Raw genomic sequence first — 20,504 nt, forward strand, 5'->3', positions numbered from 1 at the left:
CCCACCAAGCTGTGCCGAAAATGTCCTTACCTTAGAAATTACCAGGGTTACCCATAGCCCTATATTTTCCTAAGCTCCATGTACCTATACAGGAGTCTCTTAAAAGACCCTGTTGTACCCACCTCCACCATCTGCCTTCATCAATGTGTCTAGCCACATCCTCAATAAATCCAATCAGGCTCGTAAGGTACTACATGCCTTTGACAAAGCCATGCTGGCTATTCCTTATCATATTATGCCTCTCCAAATGTTCATAAATCCTGCCTCTCAGGATCTTCTCCATCAACTTAACAACTACTGAAGTAAGGCTAACTAGTCAATAATTTCCTGGGCTATCTCTGCTCCCTTTCTTTAATAAGGGAACAGCATCCGCAACCCTCCAAGCCTCCGGAATCTCTCCCGTCCCCACTGATGTTGCAAAGATCATCACCAGAGGCTCAACAATCTTCCCCCTTGCTTCCCGCAGTAGCGTGGGGGTACATCCCGCCCAGTCCCAGTGAATTATCGAACTTGATGCTTTCCAAAAGTTCCAACACATCCCCTTCCCTAATATCTACATGCTCAATCTTTTCAGTCCGCTTTAAGTCATTCTTACAATCGCTAAGATCCTTTTCCGTAGTGAATACTGAAGCAAAATATTAAGTACCTCTGCTATCACCTCCGTTTCCACACTCAGTTTTCCACTGTCACACTTGATTGGTCCTATTTGCTGTCGTCTCATCCTCTTGCTCTTCACATATTTGTAGAATGCCTTGGGGTTTTTCATAATCCTGTCCGCAAAGGCCTTCTCATGGTCCCTTCTTGCGCTCCTAATTTCATTCTTAAGCTCTATCCTGCTGGCCTTATAATCTTCTAGATCCCTATAATTACCGAGTTTTTTTTTAACCTTTCGTAAGCTCTTAATTTCTTCTGGACTAGGTTTACAACAGCCTTTGTACACCACGGTTCCTGTACCCTACCATTCTTTCGCGGTCTCATTGGAACGTACATATGCAGAACCCCACCCAAAATCCCATGAATATTTGCCAGAATTCTTCCGTATATTTCCCCGAGAACATCTGTTCCCAACTTAGCCTCACTTTCTTTCTTTCTTTATCTATCTATCTATCTATCTATCTATCTATCTATCTATCTATCTATCTATCTATCTATCTATCTATCTATCTATCTATCTATCTATCTATCTATCTATCTGTCCATATGTCTATCTCTCTGTATGGATAGTTATCTATCAATATGGACATTCATTCATTACTGTATTGAGATACAGTGCGGAATAGGCACTACCTACCGCCCAACCCGTTTTAATCCGAACCTAATGACGGGACCATTTACAACGACCAATTAAACTACCAACCGGAGGGATTGTGGGAGGAAACTTAAGTACCTGGATGAAGCACACTCGGTCACGGGAAAATTGCACTAAGTTTTTACAGGCAGCGGCTGGAATTGAACCTGTGCTGCTGATAATGTTAAGCGTTTTTGTAGCCGCTACCGTACCCGACGCCCCAATTGATACGCATGTTGTTTAAAGGCAACGTGTCAAATGAAATTGATTAATTATATGCAGTTCATAAACTCTTGAAGCAGCAATTAAACAGAAACTCCACCCGAAGGAGCACAACACTTGATGGATGGGCAAATGTAGAATAATATTTCCATTAACTCTAAAATCAGGATCACAGCCAACCAGTCTCTAAAACCAATTGGTTCTTGGACCAACATGCAGACCCTAAGTTTAGTAACAGTGTGACAACATGGAACACGGTTCTCTGGATATTTTTGTTCTACTTGTGTTCGTTCTTAAACAGATTGTGTATAATTTATGTTTAATTTATATTTTATTTTCTTGTGAATGATGCTTATATGTTGCCCTGGGCGTGTGATGCTCCTGCATGTAAGTTTATCGTTGCACCTGCGCATATATGGACGTGCTGTTGACTATAAACTCAACTTACCCACTGAATCTTCCCCGACAGCTTGTAAACATCTGAGTATCATACAACTAATAAATTATGTTCAGTTGCCATCAATTTAATCTGGGGTTATTATTGCATCTGAAAATCGTTGCATGTGTACCTAGCTTTTTTTCCTCGATTTTGACTTAGGACTGCTTTTGGAATAAGTTTCTACACAACTGTGGGTGTCGAATCACAAATTAGACAATGGAGTAAAGTCATTTGGATTTCGGGTCGACAGGTAGTTGTATCCAGTGATATTGGATTAGCACCATGAGGTGGCGCCGAAAGAAATGATCAGCCACTATCCTGATCAGTGATTGGCCTGGCGCCATGACGTAATGGACTGCTTCCATTACCGTATTTCATTACAAAATCTGAATTCAAATTCTGGGACTGAAATACTGTGATGGCTCTTAACGCAAGCGGCATACTTCACTGTATGTTTAAGTGTACAGTGCTATAAATAAATTATTCTGAACCTGAATCTTAATATGAATCTGAATCAGGCTCCATGGCCTGTTCCTGATGCAACGGACTTGGATCCGAGTCCAAATGAGCTGCACAGAAGGTATGAGAGATATTAATGTTTCAATTTAATATCAGAAAACGTATTCAGGATGCAACCTGAAACTCTTACTCTTTGCAGGCATCTACAAAACTGCGAAAACCCCAAATAATGGACAGAAAAATACCCCCCACCCACGCAGAAGCAGCAGCAAAAGATTCAGCATTTCTCCCCCCTCCCCTAGCTTCGCTTGCTACAGCAAAAAACATCAACCCTCCAGCACCCACCAGGAAAGCAATAGTGAAGCTTCCAGAGACCATGATCTAGAGTTCATCAAAAGCTACTGTCCATTCAAACATTTCGACATCTCAAGCAGTCTCTGTGTCTCACTCTCTCACAAATGTGGGTGACAGGGAGTCATCGCTCCTGCCACACGAAATTGGACACCAATAGCTCGCAGTTTTGGTGTTACAATTTGACGGGTCGCTTGTACAGGCCCCCGACTCGAAGACCATCAGACTCTCACGGGAGAGAAAGAGACAGAGAGAGATCGATCTAATGGGCGTGTGTGAGAGAATGCGAGTGTGTGCGTGTGTGCGTGTGTGTGTGTGGGGAGGAGGAGAGAGAGAGGCAAAGACAGAATTTATGGACGTGTGTGTGTGTGAGAGAGAGAGACAGGAAGTGGGGGCAGAGACAGAGTGTATGGGTGTGTGTGTGTGAGAAAGCGAGTGTGTGCGTGGGAGGGGAGAGAGAGTGTGAGAGTAAGTGACGGAGAGGCAGAAACAGTGTATATTTGGGTGTCGATGTGTGTGAGAGAGTATGTGCATATGGGTGTGTATCTGTGTGTGTGTGAGAAAGAGCGCGACAGAGATTTCTCGACTGCAGGGACCTCGAAAGGCTACGCACACTACCAGCTGTCTCGGTGTTTCAATCTCCCGCGACGTTTCAGTCGACGACAACGGCGAGGAGTCTTGCCGTCCTCAGGGTCTCATCGCGAAGATGCGCGACGAAACATCGAAACATCGAAACGCCAGGACGCTCGGCGAGTTCCGAAAGCAAGAACCCACCAGCCATGTAGAACCGTAGTTTGAGCTGCAGCTGCAAATTATGGTCTCCGACAGGATCCCAGCCACCTTGAAAAGGAGAAAAAAAGAGACACGAGTAGAGAAAAATTAAACTGTTTAGGTCAGATCCGGAAAAACCTCTGGCGCCTTCTTTAGCTCCTCCCACTCCTATTGCAATGGAGATGGCAAAATGTAATTCAAATATGGGATTATCTATGGCAGTCAAGAGAAAATCTGCAGATGCCAGGAGTCTGAGCAACACCCACAAAATGCTGGAGAAACTCAGCAGGCCAGACAGCATCCTGAGTTCCTCCAGACTTTTGTGTGTGTTTATCTATGGCAGTGTTAAATGGTGGGACGGAATCCACGAGTTTGAACCTTTTCCCCAGTTCTCTTTTTTTCTATCATCCGGGAACACAGACGTCAGATTACTTGAGAAACAATGAATGAAACAATGAATTAGCTGGTGACCAGATCGCAAGGCACATAGGTGTGTCTTTGTGCTATGTCTTCAATGGATTGTCAGGAAGGTAAGATGAATTTGCCTTCTTCACTCATTTCAAAACTGTTTGCAACTAGTAAATATTGGTGGGTAATATGGGGCAGTCCAAATTCCACTTGATCATGGTCTTGATCGGCACCTTACCTCTTGGTGAATATCGAGAAGCCTGTTTCCCCTTCTACAGCTTGATTTCTGCATAGACCGTGCTGTCATCGGCGTGGGTTTCAAAGCGTTTTTTCTTGCCCTGAATGTCAAAATTCGTTAGTGAATCATTTGGACGTATTCATGTAATTCACTTCTCTATGTTAGTATGATGTTCCATTCAAATTTCTTTATAAAAAAAAATGCATGCATTTTCAAACATAATGCTGGAAGAAACCTACTGGGCAGCCCGAAGATGAATAGACAACTCTCTCAAAGAAAGGACGCAAATCATAAATTACAACAAAAGGAGGATTTTCAACTCACTTTTTGTTTCTTTGTTCGCGGTGCTAACTTAAGATCAGCATCTGTACAAAATTAAAATCAAGGCATCAATGGTTAAAATACTACATTCAACATCTATAAAAGCGTGGTTAGATGCGGTCCTGTTGCAGGTCCAATTAAACCATAAACCTCCACGCGTATTTTTGCAGGAGGAAAGAAATGGGATCACCCTAAAGAAAGGACGTGCAAACTAGAGACATACAGCGCCGGAGGTCAGGACTGAACTGTGAACAAAAGTTGAGGCAGCTGCGTTCCCGGCATCATGAACGGCTATCTGGTCTATTTGGGAACCTCTGCGTGCTGTGGTTGTCGGAGATTTTGCGGTTTGCCTTCAGGCATTGAAGCAGAATAAGGCCATTTGGCCCCTCTCAGTGCGATTCGTTTATGGTTGATTTATTTTTCCTCCCCATCCCGTTCTTCTTCCACTCAGTAACCTTTGACGCTCATCCTAATGAACAACCTTCCAAGCTCCGCGTTGGCTATAGCCAATCACTTCGTGTGCACAGCCGTCCTTGGCAAAGAATTGCACAGAATCACCATCCCATTTATAACAAAATCCCGTATTATCCCAGTTTTATGCACTTCCCTGCACTCATAATCTGTCCAAATCCCCCTGAAGACTCCTTATTTCCTCACACTGCCTGCCCTTCCACCTATTTTCCTATCTTCCGCAAGCATGGTCCAAAAGCCACCAGTTCCGCTATCCATATTATTAACTAATAATGTGAAAACAAATGGCTCCAACAGCAACCCCTCTGGTACACAAACCCTCACTGGCAGCCAATCAGAAACTTAATTGCTTACTGCCCGTTACACTGCCCCAGGTGTGGTTCAGAGTGTTCAGTCGCACACAGATATAGAAGGATTCTTCATTGCTATTTCCGAAAAAAAGGGTTAACCAGTCAGGTTTGTTAACCCTGAACTGAACTCCTGAACCTGGAGGACAGGTGGACCACCCTTAGTATGGCCTCTACTCCTTGTCCTCTTTGGACAAGGTGAGCCAAAGCATAAAGTTCTGACTCCAGCGAACATAGGTCCCTGGGTCATTGAGGCACACAAAGCACCAAATCCTACAACAAGATTGTGGTGCTCTTGGAGGGGCCAACCAGAAAGCCCCCCCCTCCATTCTAACTCTTTGACCCCTGCCGGTCAGCCAATATTTAAGTATTTATTTTATTCAGCGTTACAATGCGAAGCAGGACCTTTTGACCATGCTATGTTTTCTTATATACCATGGATCTTACGTTCAGATCTTGTCAACGGCCTTCTGAACATTCACCGATTCTCATTTCTTTGAGAATTCCTCAAAGAATTCCTGCAGGCTTGTCACGCAAGATTTCCCCTGAAGTCAACCATTCGGCCTACATAATAATTATTTGGCTTCCAAGTACCCGGAAAACTCGACCTTAACAATGCTTGACTCATGCTTAATCTCCCTAACCTCAACCACTAAAGTTAGGCTAACTGGCTTCATAATGGAACAAGTTGATGACGTCTGAATATTGACACAAAAAATGTATCGAGCTGGAGACACAGAGGGAGAGAGATATAGGGAGGGATAGAGAATGAGAGAGAGAGAAATAGGGAGAGAAAGTAGAGAGAGGGAGGAGAGAGAAGAGAGAGGGAGAGGACGAGAGAAGAGAGAATATAGAATAGAAGGTGAGACAGAGAGAGGGAGAGAGAGACTGTGTGTGAGGGGTGATTGTGTGTCTGCAGGTGTGTGAGGGAGAGGATGAGAAAGAGATGGAGAGCGAATATGCTTGTTCGTGTGTGTGTGTGTATATATATAGATGTGTGTGTGCATGCGCTTGTGTGTGTAAGAAAAAGAGAGCTGGAGAAGGAGAGAGAGACACACACACATAGAGGCGGAGTGATAGAGAGTGAAACAGACAGACAGAAAGACAGGAAGAGTTGGAGTTGTAGGACGAATGCCCACCTTTTATGTTATGAATAGCCGATGGATCTCCTCATCTATTGCCTTTGCTGCCTCTTCAGATTGCGAAAAGAAGCCAGAGCGGGAGGGGACCATTTCAATAACATCATGACTGATAATCAATTTCAACACAACTACCCTGTTCTCTACCAATATCACATCCAGAACGGCAGCGAGTTGTGAATCCAATGTGTGTCTGAGACCTACAAACCCTCCAGGACTGGCGATTCGATAATATCGCCGTGCTTTGAGTCAGGGAGTAAGGAAATGACTAACGATATCAGCCCGCTTGTGTTGACTTTCCACCTACTTATTCCAGACAACACAGAGAACAATTTCTTTTTCAGCGTTTCTACCCCGTCGAACCTTCATAGGACAGCACGTCAGTGTATTTCCCACCGCTGTCTGTAAGGACTTTATATGTTCGGTCCATAACCATGTGGTGGTCCTCCCGGTGCTCTGGTTTCCTCCCACATACCACAGAAATACGGTTGAGAAGGTTAATTGATGACATAGGTGTAATTGAGCGGCGCAGCCTCGTTGTTCCAAAACCGTGTTGTATCTCTAAATACATGCAAATATGCAAGGAGATCATTTCAGAATATTCTAAGTTCTAAAGAGTAGAAGCTCAGAGGATATTCTATCATTGTCTGCTCATCCCAGAAACCGGAATGATGAGGAATCACTACTATCTCCCTCAGGAATAAATATATGTTCAGTTAAAGAACGACATCTGCATGTTTTTTTTCTCAGAAATGACACATATAAATCTAGTTAAATATATACGGGTCACCATTTAATCAGAGGCACAGCTGATTTGGGACAACTCTTGAAGAACACAAGCTAATCGAGAGAATTACCAGGATCCCTTGAGTTTATTTGGGCCTGCTGCTTAATTAGGCCTAAACGTAGTGGCCACGATGTGTTTCAATTTTGCAGATCGCACTTTATTAACTACAACTGCACTACTACAACTTTATTGGAACAGAGAACAAAATATTTCTATCTATATATCTGACTGTCCAATAAATATGCAGGCTCTCTGCGTGTTGTACAGGACAACGAGCAAGTGGAATTTCACCCTGCCTTAGACTGAACATTCAACAAACCATTCAAGGAATTAATTCGACACGATTTCCAATATTTCTGCATTGTTTTCAGAAGAGGATATGCTCTCTATCTTACACATTGTAAATTGTAGCCAGCTATGTTTAATCCCAGTCCATTTGTCTAAACAAAACTTGAGGAATCCCTTTCCATCCTCACAGCTACTCTCATTTCCACTTCCAAAGCACGTGATGAAATCCGGTTAGATGATTTTGAACGGATCTGAATCAGAACACCCAATAAGCTCTCAAAAAACTAACATTAATGAAGTGTGCATAACGCTTTGACAGCCGCATCATAGCATAGCACAGGTGATGCCTCATAGACATCAGTACCAGTTCGACCTCAAATTCCAGCGCTGTCTTTGGGCAATTTCAACAGCGCACCATTGCTCCCATGTTTCAATTTCCTCCCACGTTTCACTTGAAAAGTAGAGGGTGCTTTAAATTCCTCCCATTCGCATAGATGTCTATTTATGACAAAATAGAATAATGTCAACGCTGTAATTCTGCAAAGTGCGGAAGGGGCGCAAATACTCGGCAGCTCAGCCAGTAACCATGGAAATAGCAAAAAGGTCAGTATTTCAGATGATTCATTTCACAGGTGCTGACGGACCTCCTAAGTTATTCCAGTATTTTCAATATACTACTTTCCTCTGCATTATGTGTGATCTTCTTTCGTTCCCTTAGGTTGCCAATTGAGCTCCAGGCACAAAATTTATGAAGTATTCGTCGCTTTTTTGCTGAGAGAGCACAATGTTAATACCTGATATTGGATTCTGAACACAGTTCATAGCGTACTCACAAGACTGCCAGCACGTTGCAATGTCACTTGCATTCTGATAACATCACATGCTCGCTGTACTTCATAACATGACATTAAAATAAAATTAAAATATTGTGCAAAATCTATATGTCACACAATACTTACATACGATATTGTCATTGTCATTCGGACCGTGTTCAGGAGATGGAGCGGCCCTGAAAGGAGCATAAATTTGCAGGTCAACCTTTTTTATCTGGAGAATACCGCAAAGGTATTAAAGATGACGCGAAGGAAGTTACAGGAGATCTATCTGGTTGATTTGTAGACTGAGCGATAACGGAGTTGTCTTCAACATGACAGATATGACTAAGGAAGAATAATGTGCCGTTGTGAATGTTAACGGAAAAATCTAAGTATGGTGCGCTTTCCAAACAGCGGAAAACTAAAGTGTGCCACTGTTAGGCGTACTCAAGGTTACCCTGTGACTATGATGCAATGCAAAGAATGAGACTACAGATATTGTCCATACGAGCATGAGGGATGGGAAGAGCAAAGCTATGCCAGTCCCTGTCACCACACAGGTCTCATCATGTATGAAGCGCCAGTTATCGACATACTGTTTACAATGTTATCCTGTGTAGTAAATGCATCTTATTATTTGCTAATTTATTTACGGTAATATATATTTTATGTGTGTTGTGGGTGAGTTAAAGTATATGTACTCTACTGTGCGCCTTGATCTGGAAGAACATTGTCTCGTTTGGCGGTATATACATGTACATGGTTAAAATGACAATAAACTTGATGTTCAACGTGACTTGAACTTGGGATGACTCAGGGAGTATTCTCAATATTAGCATGTAACGCTTGGGCAATTCTGACTTCAGTCAATCGATGTAAGACCTTTAGTGCTTTCAAAAACTACAATCGGATAACGGCCAGAGGTGTACCATACGAGATCAAGGCGGGAAGAGGACGTGGAAAGATTGTGGCTTGAAAAGTGGAGCGAGAGAGAGAGGTGAGTGGAAGAGGTCGAAATGGTATTAAGAGGAAAGCGAATGATAAACAAATGGAGAAAGCACATTAAGATCCCACAAAGAAGTGAATAATCAAAAACTGAGAAGGTAAATAATGAGGGAAGTCAGCAAGAATTAATTATGAACCGTATCAGATCGATTCTGATAATGCAGCGAGTGTGTATGCGGACTATTGATTGCACAGTCAATCGGTTAGGCCTCCTACATGCGGGATGTATTTTCTTTTGCAGAAATGTGCATGTCTTTAGTTTCGGTGGGCGCGGTTCCTGGATCTCATACTGTGAGGTGTCCATCGTGTACCGTCACTAACATGACACAATATAAACGTTGAACCATACTGCTCCATTGCCGTTCTTACTCTGCGGAAACTCGCGAGAGAGAGAGGCCAACGTAGAGCATGTGATTTATTTGGAGAGACGCTTCAGGGAGCTGCCACTGGGGTCAATGATCAAACGGGAATTCATTTGCGTCATGACACCACTCTACAATTGACACTCCTGAATATCAGGTAAAAGCATTTCGAGATGACGCTCTGAATTCTAAAACTTTCCCCAACGAAATCATGTTCTCACCTGAATTCTGCGCGACCTTTGGACTTCCCTGTAAATTAAACGGAGAATAAAAAGAATTTTTAAAAAAGAAGCAGTAACGAGCCACATGGAGAACAGCAGGCTAGCGTGAACATTTGCAATTCATGCGTCTTCGCACAGAATAAAATCGGGACCAAATCCACAATTGTTTGAAGAATACAAGCATGGCCCCTAAGGTGAGAAAGAGATTGAAATTAAATCAACTAACAGAAAAGAAAAGGAAAACAGTCAAAATATGGCTAAGATGTTGGAAAACCTATCATCGGACTGGATTATTGCGGCTATCATCAACACGATTATGTGCTGTGTCATATTGCGAGAGCGATCACGGTCTATCCATGGTCATAGTTGTCGGAACATTTATCCATCTCAGTGGTTTGTCATTGCCTTCTTCTGGACAGTGTCTTCACAAGATGGGTGACCCTAGCCATAATCAATACCCTTCTGAGATTGTTTGCCTGGCGTCAGTGCTCGCATAAGCAGGACTTGTGATCTGTACCAGCTACACTTACGGCTATTCATCACCGCTCCCATGTTGACCTGATCGTGGGGGGGGGGGTCGGTGGGAGGATGGTCTAGGCAAGTGGAGCACATTGCCCAACGGTGACCTGCAGGCTAGCGGAAGGAGGGAGCCACCCCGTCAGCAACCTGTGAAAAATACTGTACATAATCGGACTCAGGACTCGATGACCTGGGCTTCCAAGTTCTGCATGACGATCTGGGCGCACTGTCAACTTTCCATGTCATAAAGTTCATATTTTTCTTGCAGTTGTAGACATGAGGGAAACAGAGGTGGGGTGGGGAGAGAGGGAGAGGGAGTGGTAGAGAGAGAGAGAGAGTGGGAGAGGCCGAGGCCGACAGCGAGAGAAGACAGAGTATATTGTGTTGGTGAGAGATGAAGACAGGGACAAATAGACAGATAGAGAGAGACTGAGTGAGTGAGTGAGTGAGTGAGTGAGTGAGTGTGTGTGTGTGTGTGTGTGTGTGTGTGTGTGTGTGTGTGTGTGTGTGTGTGTGTGTGTGTGTGTGTGTGCGCGCGCACGCGCATGCGTTAGAGAGAGTGAGGTCTGTATAAATTGAGGTTACAGTTTTTCAGTGTCATGTCTACCAAGCACGTAATGAAGATGAAGGTATATGAAATAGTGAACTGTTAAAGCCATAGATACTCAAAAACGAAAAACAGGGCCAAGGTATGCACTTACCTGATAAGGATGTGACAAGTGTGAAAACCCGAGATAATCAACTAAGGTGCCTATCACGTTCGGATTGATACTGAGAGCCATCTTTGGAAAAGATGATGTTTGTAATATTAAACCTGATTCTGACTCTGAACTTCTGTCCTTAAACTGTGAAGGAATTGTCCATTTCATTGTCATCCTTACATTACATCTCCTGTAAATTCAGCCTTTTCTATTTCGCATGGCAGTCCATAATCTTTTTCTATTTATTGTCCACATTTGGGCGATGAGCGTTAGGCAAGCTTAAGAGGGATTAAAGTGGGAAAACAATCCCACTTTAAAGTGGATACCAGACAACACAGACAAGAGTTTCTTTTTCAGCGTTTCTACCTCGTCAAACCTTCTTCGGATAACACGTCAGTGTAGCAGTTAGCACGTAACTTTACAGCCCCAACATTTCCCACCGCTGTCTTTAAGGAGTTTGCATGTTCTGTCCATAACCATGTGGGTTTCCTCCCAAAATACAAAGAAATACGGGTGAGGAGGTTTAATTGCTGACATGACTGGAATTGGGCGGCGTAGGCTTATTGCCGCAGAAGAGGCTTTAATGGTGCTGTCTCTCTAAATAAATAAAATAAAAATATACAAAGAGGTCATCTCAGAATATTCTAAATACTAAAGAGTAGAGGCTCAGATGATACTGGATCAAAGTCCAGCCATCCCAGAAACGGCTCTGATGAGGAATCACTACAATCTCTCTCAGGAGTAAATATATAGGTTGAATTAAGAAACGACATCTGCATGTTATATTTTCAGAACGGACGCATATAAATCTAGTTAAGGATGAACGGGCCACCGTTTAATCAGAGTGGCAGCTTATGTGGGACAACTCTGAAAGAACAAAAGGTAATCGAGAGAATTGCCAGTATCCCTTTAGCTTATCTGAGACACCATGTCGCTTAATTCGGCCAAAACGTAGTGGTCACGATGTGTCCCAATTAAGCGGAATGCAATGTATTTATTACAACTGCACTACTACAACTTTCTTGTAACACAGAACAAAATATTTCTATCTGTATTTCTGACAGTCCAATAAAAATGTTGGCTCTCTGCGTGTTGAAAAGAAGGATAACAAATGCACGTGGAACTTCACCCTGTCTTAGACTCAACATTCAACAAATCATCAAGGAATTCATTCGACAGAATTTTCAATATTTCTGTGTTGTTTTCAGATGAGGATATGGTCTCAGCCTTACACATTGTAAACTGTAGCCCGCCATGTTTAGTCCCAATCCATTCGTCTAAACAAAACTTCAGGAATCCCCTTTCCATCCTCACAGCTACTCTCATTTCCATTTCCAATGCGCGTGATGAAATCCCGTTGGATGATTTTGAACGGATCTGAATTGGAACACCAACAAGCTCTCACAAATCAACACCAGTGAACTGTGCATAACGTGTAGCGCAGAAGATGCCTCATAGTCTTCAGTACCTGGTTCGACCTCGAATTCCAGCGCTGATTTTTGACAATTTCAGCACCCGACCGCTGTTCACATGCTTCAATTTCCCTCCACATTTCATTTGAACAACTGAGGGCGCTGTAGATCCATCTCATTCGCATAGATGTTTATTATGAAAAAAAATAGAATGTCGACGCCGCAATTTTGCAAAAAGGGGAAGGGGCACAAATACTTAGCAGCCCAGTCAGTAACCATAGAAATGGGAAGAAGGTGAACATTTCAGATGAGATTCATTCCCACAGGTGTTGACGGACCTCCTGACCTATTCCAGCATTTTCCATATACTTCTTTCTTCCGCATTAAATGTTATCAGCTTCATTCGTTCCCTCAGGTTGCTAATTGAGCGCCTGGCATAAAATTTGTGAAGTATTCTGCTCCTTTTGCCGAGAGAGCAAAATGTTAATTCCAGATATTGGATCCTGAACACAGTTCATAGCATACTCACAGGATTGTAAGCACGTTGTAACGTTATTTGCATTATGATAACACCACCCGCTCGCTGTACTTAATAAAACAACAAACAAAATACAATTAAAATCTCATGAAAATCTAGATGTCACGCAATACTTACATACGACATTGTCATTGCTATTGGGACTGTCTTTAGGAGGTGAAGCGGCCCTGAAAGGAACATAAATTTACAAATCAACTTATTTTAATTGGAAAATAATAATTAAATATTAAAAAATAATTAAATATCGCAAAGATACTGGTGGTGGCTAGAAAGAAATTGCAGGACATCTATCTGGTTGATATGTGACTGCGTGATTAGTGAGTTGTCCCCAACTGGGACAGATGTGATTAAACGAGAAGAAAGTGCAATTGAGAATGTTACCGGGAGAATGGAAGTGTGGTGCACTTTACAAACGGTGGAAGACTTAAGTGCGTCAATGTTGCGCAAGCCCAAGGGTCCCCTGTGATTATGATGCAATGCAAAGAATTAGAATACAGATATTGTCCGGACAAACATGACAGATGGGAAGAACAAAAGTATGGCAGTCTCTGTCACCACACAGGTTTCATCATGAATGAAGCACCAGTTAGCGATATACTGTTTACATCATTAACTTGTGTAGTAAATGCATCTTACTATTTGCTAAATTATTTGAGGTAATACGTAATTTATGTGTGTTGTGGGTGAGTTAAAGTATATATACGCTACTGTGCGTCTTGGTCCGGAAGGAGATTGTCTCGTTTGGCGGTATACATGTACATGGTTAAAATGACAATAAACGATGTTCAACTTGACTTGAACTTGCGATGACTCAGGGAATATTCTCAATATTAGCATGTAACGCTTGGGCAATTCTGACTTCAGTCAATCGATGTAAGAGCTTTACTGCTTTCAAAAACTACAATCGGATAACGGCCAGAAGTGTACCATACGAGATCGAGGCGGGAAGAGGATGTGGAAAGATTGTGGCTTGAAAAGTGGAGCGAAAGAGAGAGGTGAGTGGAAGAGGTCGAAATGGTATTAAGAGGAAAGCGAATAAAATTGTATTAAGAGCAAAATGAATGATAAACAAATGGAGAAAGCACATTAAGATCCCACAAAGGAGTGAAAAATCAAAAACTGGGAAGGTAAATAATGAGGAAAGTCAGCAAGAATTAAGTATGAACCGTATCAGATCGATTCTGATAACGTAGCGAGTGCGTATGCGGACTATCGATTGCGCAGCCTTCTACATGCGGGATGTATTTTCTTTTGCGTATATTTCAAGTGTGCATTTCTTTCGTTTCGGCGGGCGCGGTTCCTGGATCTCATACCGTGAGGTGTCCATCGTGTACCGTCACTAACATGACACAATATAAACGTTGAACCATACTGCTCCGTTGCCGTTCTTACTCAGCGGAAACGCTACAAGAGGAGTCAATGTGGAGCATGTGATCTATTTGAAGAGACTCTTTCGGGAGCTGCCACTGGGATCAATGATCAAACGCGAATTCATTTGCGCCCTGACACCACTCTACAATTGACACCCCTGAATACCGGGTAAAAGCATTTCGAGATGACGATCTGAATTCTAAAACTTTACCCAACATTTGAATATGAATGTCATATACATTTAGTTCTGCCGAAATCATGTTCTCACCTGAATTCTTCGCGGCCTCTGGACTTCCCTGTAAATTATACGGAGATTTAAAAGAAGTTTAAAAGAAGCATCAAAGAGCCATACAGAGAACAGCAGGCTTGTGTGAACATTAGCAATTCCTACTTCTTCCCACAGAATAAAATCCTGACCAAATCCACAATTGTTTGATAAATACAACCATGGCCCTAAGGTGAGAATGAGATTAAAATTAAATCAACTAACAGAAAAGAAAAAGAAAATAGATAAACATCACTTAGATGCTGGGACTTTGCCGTTAGATTTCAAGTAGAAAACCCATCGTCAGAACTGGATTATTGTGGTGATCATTAACACGATTTTGTGCTGTGTCGTATTGCGGGAGCAATCACAGTCTATCCATGGTCATAGTTGTCAGAACATTTATCCACCTCAGTGGTTTGCCATTGCCTTCTTCTGGACAGTGGCTTCACAAGATGGGTGACTCTAGCCATAATCAATATCCTTCTGAGATTGTTTGCCTAGCGTCAGTGCTCGCATAACCAGGACTTGTGATCTGTACCTGCTGCTCTTACGACCGTCCACCACCGCTCCCGTGGCTTCAGATTTCAGATGAGCTGATCGGTGGGGGCGGGGGGAGGGGGAGGGGTGGGTGGTCTAGGCAGGTGGAGCACCTTGCCCAAGGGTGACCTGTAGGCTAGCGAAAGGAAGGGGTCACCCCATCAACAACCTGTCAGAAATACTGGGGCATAATCGGACTCAGGCCTTGATGAACTGGGCTTCGAAGATCTGCATGATGACTCAGTGCACTGCTACTTTTCAATGTTATAATGTTCATACTTTTCTTGCAGTTGTCGATGTGAGGGAGGTAGGTTGGGGAGAGAGGAAGAGAGGGAGAGAGGGAGAGGGAGTGGGAGAAAGAGAGAGGGATAGAGAGAGGCAGACAGAGGAGAAAACAGAGTATATTGTGTTTGTGAGAGGGAGTCAGAGACAGTCAGACAGACAGAGACAAGAAGTTAGAGAGAGGGACTATGTGTGTGTATGTGTGTGTGTGTGTGTGTGTGTGTGTGTGTGAGAGAGAGAGAGAGAGAGAGAGAGAGAGAGAGAGAGAGAGAGAGAGAGAGAGAGAGAGAGAGAGAGAGAGAAAGTGTGTTTGTGCGTTTGTGTGTATGTGTGTGAATGTGTGAATGTTTTCTGTAGTGGAAGATTTTAAGACCAGAAGACACAGCCTCAGAACAGAGGGGCGTCCTTTCAGAACGGAGGTGAAAAGGGATATCTTTAGCCAGAGAGTGGTGAATCTGTGGAATTCGTTCCTACAGACAACTGAGGAGGCCAAGTTTTTATGTATATTTAAGGAAGTGGTTGATAGATTCTTGATTAGTTAGGGCATGAATGGAAATGGGGAGAGAGCAGGAGATTGGGCCTGAGAGGGAAAATGGATCAGCCGTGGTGAAATGGTTGAGCAGACTCGATGACCCAAATGGAATGACTCTTTTAATTCTGCTCTTACATCTTATCTGAGTGAATGTGTGCGTGTGCGTGCGTGCGTTGCAGAGAGAAAGAGAGAGAGAGAGAGGGAGAGAGAGTGAGTGAGAGAGAGAGAGAGAGAGAGAGAGAGAGAGAGAGAGAGAGAGAGAGAGAGAGAGAGAGAGAGAGAGAGAGAGAGAGAGAGAGAGAGAGACAGAGAGAGAGAGCTGTTTAAGTTGAGGTTACAGTTTTTCAGTGTTATGTCGATCAAGCACATAATGAAGATGGGAATATATAAAATAGTGAACTGTCAAAGCCATAGATACTCAAAAACGAAAAGGGGGCCAGGGTATGCACCTACCGGACAAGGTTGTAACAAGTGTGAAAACCCGAGACAATCGACTAAGGTGCCTACCACATTCGTACTGATACTTAGAGCCATCTTATGAAAAGATAATGTCGGTAATATTAAATCTGGTTCTGACTCTGAACTTTTGTCCTTAAAGTGTGAAGGAGTGGTTCAGTTTATTGTCATCCTTACATTAAATCTCCTGTAAATTCAGCCTTTTATATTTCGCATGGCAATCTATAATCTTTTGTCATTTATGGCCTACATTTAGGCGATGAGAGGCAGGCCAGTACAAGAGGGACTCAACAGCAGCTTCATAGCAAAGAAAGCCCAGCAGCGTCTCTACTTTCTGCGAAGGCTGAGGAAAGTCTATCTTCCACCCCCCATCCTCATCACATTCTACAGGGCTTGTATTGAGAGCATCCTGAGCAGCTGCATCACCGCCTGGTTCAGAAATTGCACCATCTCGGATTGCAAGACCCTGCAGCGGATAGTGAGGTCAGCTGAGAAGATCATCGGGGTCTCTCTTCACGCCATTACGGACATTTACACTACACACTGCATCCGAAAAGCAAACAGCATTATGAAGGACCCCACGCACCCCTCATGTAAATTCTTCTCCCTCCTGCCGTCTGGGAAGAGGAATCGAAGCATTCGGGCTCTTACGACCAGAGCATATAACAGTTTCTTTCCCCAAGCTCTCAGACTCCTCAATGCCCCGAGCCTGGACTGGCACGAACTTACTGCCCTCTTCTTTGCCTATTGTCTTATTTATTATTTATTGTAATGACTGCACTGTTTTGTGCACTTTCTGCAGTCCTGGGTAGGTCTGTAGTTTAGTGTAGCTTTTTCTGTGTTTTTTTAAAAATGTAGTTCAGTGTAGTTTTTGTACTGTTTCATGTAGCACCATGGTCCTGAAAAACGCTGTCTCATTTTTACTGTGTACTGTACCAGCAGTTACGGCCGAAATGACAAAAAAAGTGACTTGACTGGACTTGAAGTGAGAAAACTATCTTCCTCCTGCTTTCTGTACAATTGGTTCTTATTCATTGGTGTCGCCTACCTTTTTTCCAGCAGTAAACACCCAATACTCCAAACATTAACACCAGGGCCACGACAGGTAAAGCCAGAATCCATGGCTGAATGGACTTTGCTAAAACAGATAAATAGGCGAGATTAGGTCAGGGTGGTTGTTGCAGACACATGCTTTCAGCAAGAAAGCAGAATAAGGTGAGGCATCTGTTGAAGAAAATTCAAAATTGCCTACATTCTATCTGAAGTTGACTGTTAGTCTCACTTCACAGGGTTCTGTTGTTTTCAAAGAATATGCTGAAATATTTAACATGCAAAAGATAAACTTCTACTTTTCGGATTATAGTTCATTCCCAAAGGAGACAAAGTCTTAGAACATTTCATTATGGCTCATATGCGTCCTGTCGTTTCATTAATGTGTTTTTGTTTACTAAAAGGAATACAGGTAGAAATGTTTGGTAACACATTCTAGATTGCTAACACACTTGTCGGTATCAAGAGCATCTTGATGTACAAGGAACTTCGTTATAACAGCGCATCAGAGGGAAAGGGCATGAAGCACGAGGTCGGTATCACGGGCATCTTGTTACATTATATAGATATACAGCGTGGAACAGGCCCCTCCGGCCCCTTGAGCTACACCGTCCAGCAAACCCCCGACAACCCCAATTAAACCCTAACCTGATCACGGGAAATAGTACACGGTACATCTTTGCACTGTGAGAGGAAACTGGAGGACCCTGGGAAACCTACACATTGTATGGGGATGACCTAGAGATCCTCCTTATAGACGACGCCGGTAATGAATTCTGAACTCCGGGGCAATACCGTCGCAATAAACGCTATGCCATTATGCAGAGAACAGGGAGAAAGAATGGCGGGGATGGATAGCAGATGGACAAAAGAGAAGCAGCTGTAGCTGTAGGTTGAAAGGCGCCTAACCCCATGAAGGGTTAACTTCCCAGTAACTGGAAGACCCATAAGTTCAAGATGACAGAGTATTCACCGAGACAGACCAATGGAACTGTTGTTAGTCATGGCCATACCTGCGGTATAATTTGACTCATGTCAGTGGAGTAAAATAAGTCACATTCAACAAGAAATTGAAAGATAAATTTTCCCAATCCATGCTTTTCTGGAAGATGAAGTTTAGCTGCAAGTTTGGTTTGAATGTACTTACCACGTACAGAGAGAAACACAGCATCACTGGGCGCCGACGTTAGATTCCTGTCTCCTGCCAACAGTTGATAGACACATGTGTAATTTCCACTATTTCCTGGATCTACATTCTGGATGGTGAAAGTAGCTGATTTCTTCTGTGCATCTGCACTCCGGGGAACCGAGTCATTCAATTGAACGCGGTTCTTGTATAAGTTGAATGTATCGACCGAGGTGCTTTTCGTGGATGTGCAGTTAAACGTAATGTCTTCACCTTCAGAAACATGACTGGGGACTAGTGATATGATTGGTTTGGGCAGATCTATCAACGAAACACAAAACACATGGAAGCCAATTTTAAATTGAAAGATCAAAGTATATTATTATCAAAGTATGTTTTCATTATACAACCTTGGGATTTGTCTTTTAATAGGGAGCCAGGAAACAAGAAACCCGAAAGATCCCATTAAAAATAAACGACTGTGAACCACGCAATGGGTAGAGAGAAAAAAAATCATGCAATCCATAACGGAAACGAACAGCTGCGGCACACAACTATTTCGATGAACCTAGATACAATAATATGATATAGTAGTAAAATGAAATATTTTGGAACATAAATCTACTCCGCCATTCCAGGTTTATTATGCCTCTTATCCCGATTCTCCTGCTTTTCAACCACCATCTTTGACTCCCATACTAATCAAGAACCAAGTTCCGCTTTAAATCTACCCAAATGACTTGGCCTCCACTGACGACTAAGGAAATGAATACCACAGATTCATCACCCTCTGGGAGAAGAAATACCTTCTCATCTCTGTTCAATAGGACAATCGTTCTACTATGAGGCTGTGCCCGCAGGTACAAGGCTCTCCGAATTTGGGAAGGTCCTCTCCACATCCACTCTGCATTGGCCTTTCAAATTCAAAACCTTTCAATGAGATCACATACGCCTCATTTTTTAAAACTCCAGCCTGTGGGGCCCAGATGCTCAAACGCTGCATATACGTTAACCCTTTATATGCTGAAACCGTCACGTGAAACGCCATTGGAATGTCTCCAATACCAGCAAATACTTTCGATATTTGCCCTCCAGTCCCAGACTCTCCATATATAATTTACCAGAAAGTGCATGTGATTATAGAGGGTAAATATTATCGATTACAAAACAAATCGAATTTAGTGTGGTTTGTGATGCAGGAAAACGACGATCACGAGGACAGAAACACTTCGAGCAGACAATTGCGGATGGGAATTAAACCTGAAATTGACGAACGTTGGATTTAAATTCGGAGCATGAGGGAGATTTAATATGAATATTCTATAAAGCAACTCAAGAATCGTGATAGGACCTTTTTAAAAATACTTCGAACAAACCAGGAAATTAGATCAAAGTGACACTGCCGGACAATATAGAGAAGGGTTGACCCAAAAGCAGAACAGAGAAAACAGGTTAACAATAAACAAAATCATTAGTAATAGACAAGCCACCGGAGGGGGGGGGGGGGGGGAGTAAATAGGAGACAACAGAAACGAAACACAATAGGTAACAGAGTAAACTTTAGGCTGGAAGAGTGAAGATGATGAACAACTGGTTGAAGCTGGATGGTTCAATGAGTGAAAAAGGGTTCCTCCTCCTCCTCCTCCTCCTGCGGTTGGCACCCAGCTTGATGGTGTATTACCGCCATCTTCTGCTCTGGCGTGTGGACCAGATGAAAGACTTACATTCTAAATCCCTTCACCCATTCACACACACACAACCACAAACCCTAATCTACACT

General features: G+C 42.9%; 1 protein-coding gene across 1 annotated transcript in view; it reads right to left on the reverse strand.

Moving 5' to 3' along the window:
* Window positions 1-2,685: 2,685 nt before the first annotated feature.
* The window catches only part of LOC140716073 (immunoglobulin superfamily member 1-like), a 66,566-nt gene continuing 48,747 nt past the window's right edge, over window positions 2,686-20,504 (reverse strand). Inside the window, exons 8-16 of the mRNA XM_073028761.1 lie at window positions 18,746-19,045; window positions 17,597-17,686; window positions 14,742-14,769; window positions 13,220-13,269; window positions 9,933-9,960; window positions 8,489-8,538; window positions 4,501-4,541; window positions 4,177-4,276; window positions 2,686-3,599 (exon numbers count right to left, since the gene is read on the reverse strand). Of these exons, the coding sequence (XP_072884862.1) occupies window positions 4,211-4,276; window positions 4,501-4,541; window positions 8,489-8,538; window positions 9,933-9,960; window positions 13,220-13,269; window positions 14,742-14,769; window positions 17,597-17,686; window positions 18,746-19,045 (653 nt within the window). The 3' untranslated portion in view covers window positions 2,686-3,599; window positions 4,177-4,210. The remainder of the gene's footprint in view (window positions 3,600-4,176; window positions 4,277-4,500; window positions 4,542-8,488; window positions 8,539-9,932; window positions 9,961-13,219; window positions 13,270-14,741; window positions 14,770-17,596; window positions 17,687-18,745; window positions 19,046-20,504) is intronic.

Source organism: Hemitrygon akajei, chromosome 24 (assembly GCF_048418815.1).
Source record: "Hemitrygon akajei chromosome 24, sHemAka1.3, whole genome shotgun sequence".
NCBI lineage: Eukaryota > Metazoa > Chordata > Chondrichthyes > Myliobatiformes > Dasyatidae > Hemitrygon > Hemitrygon akajei.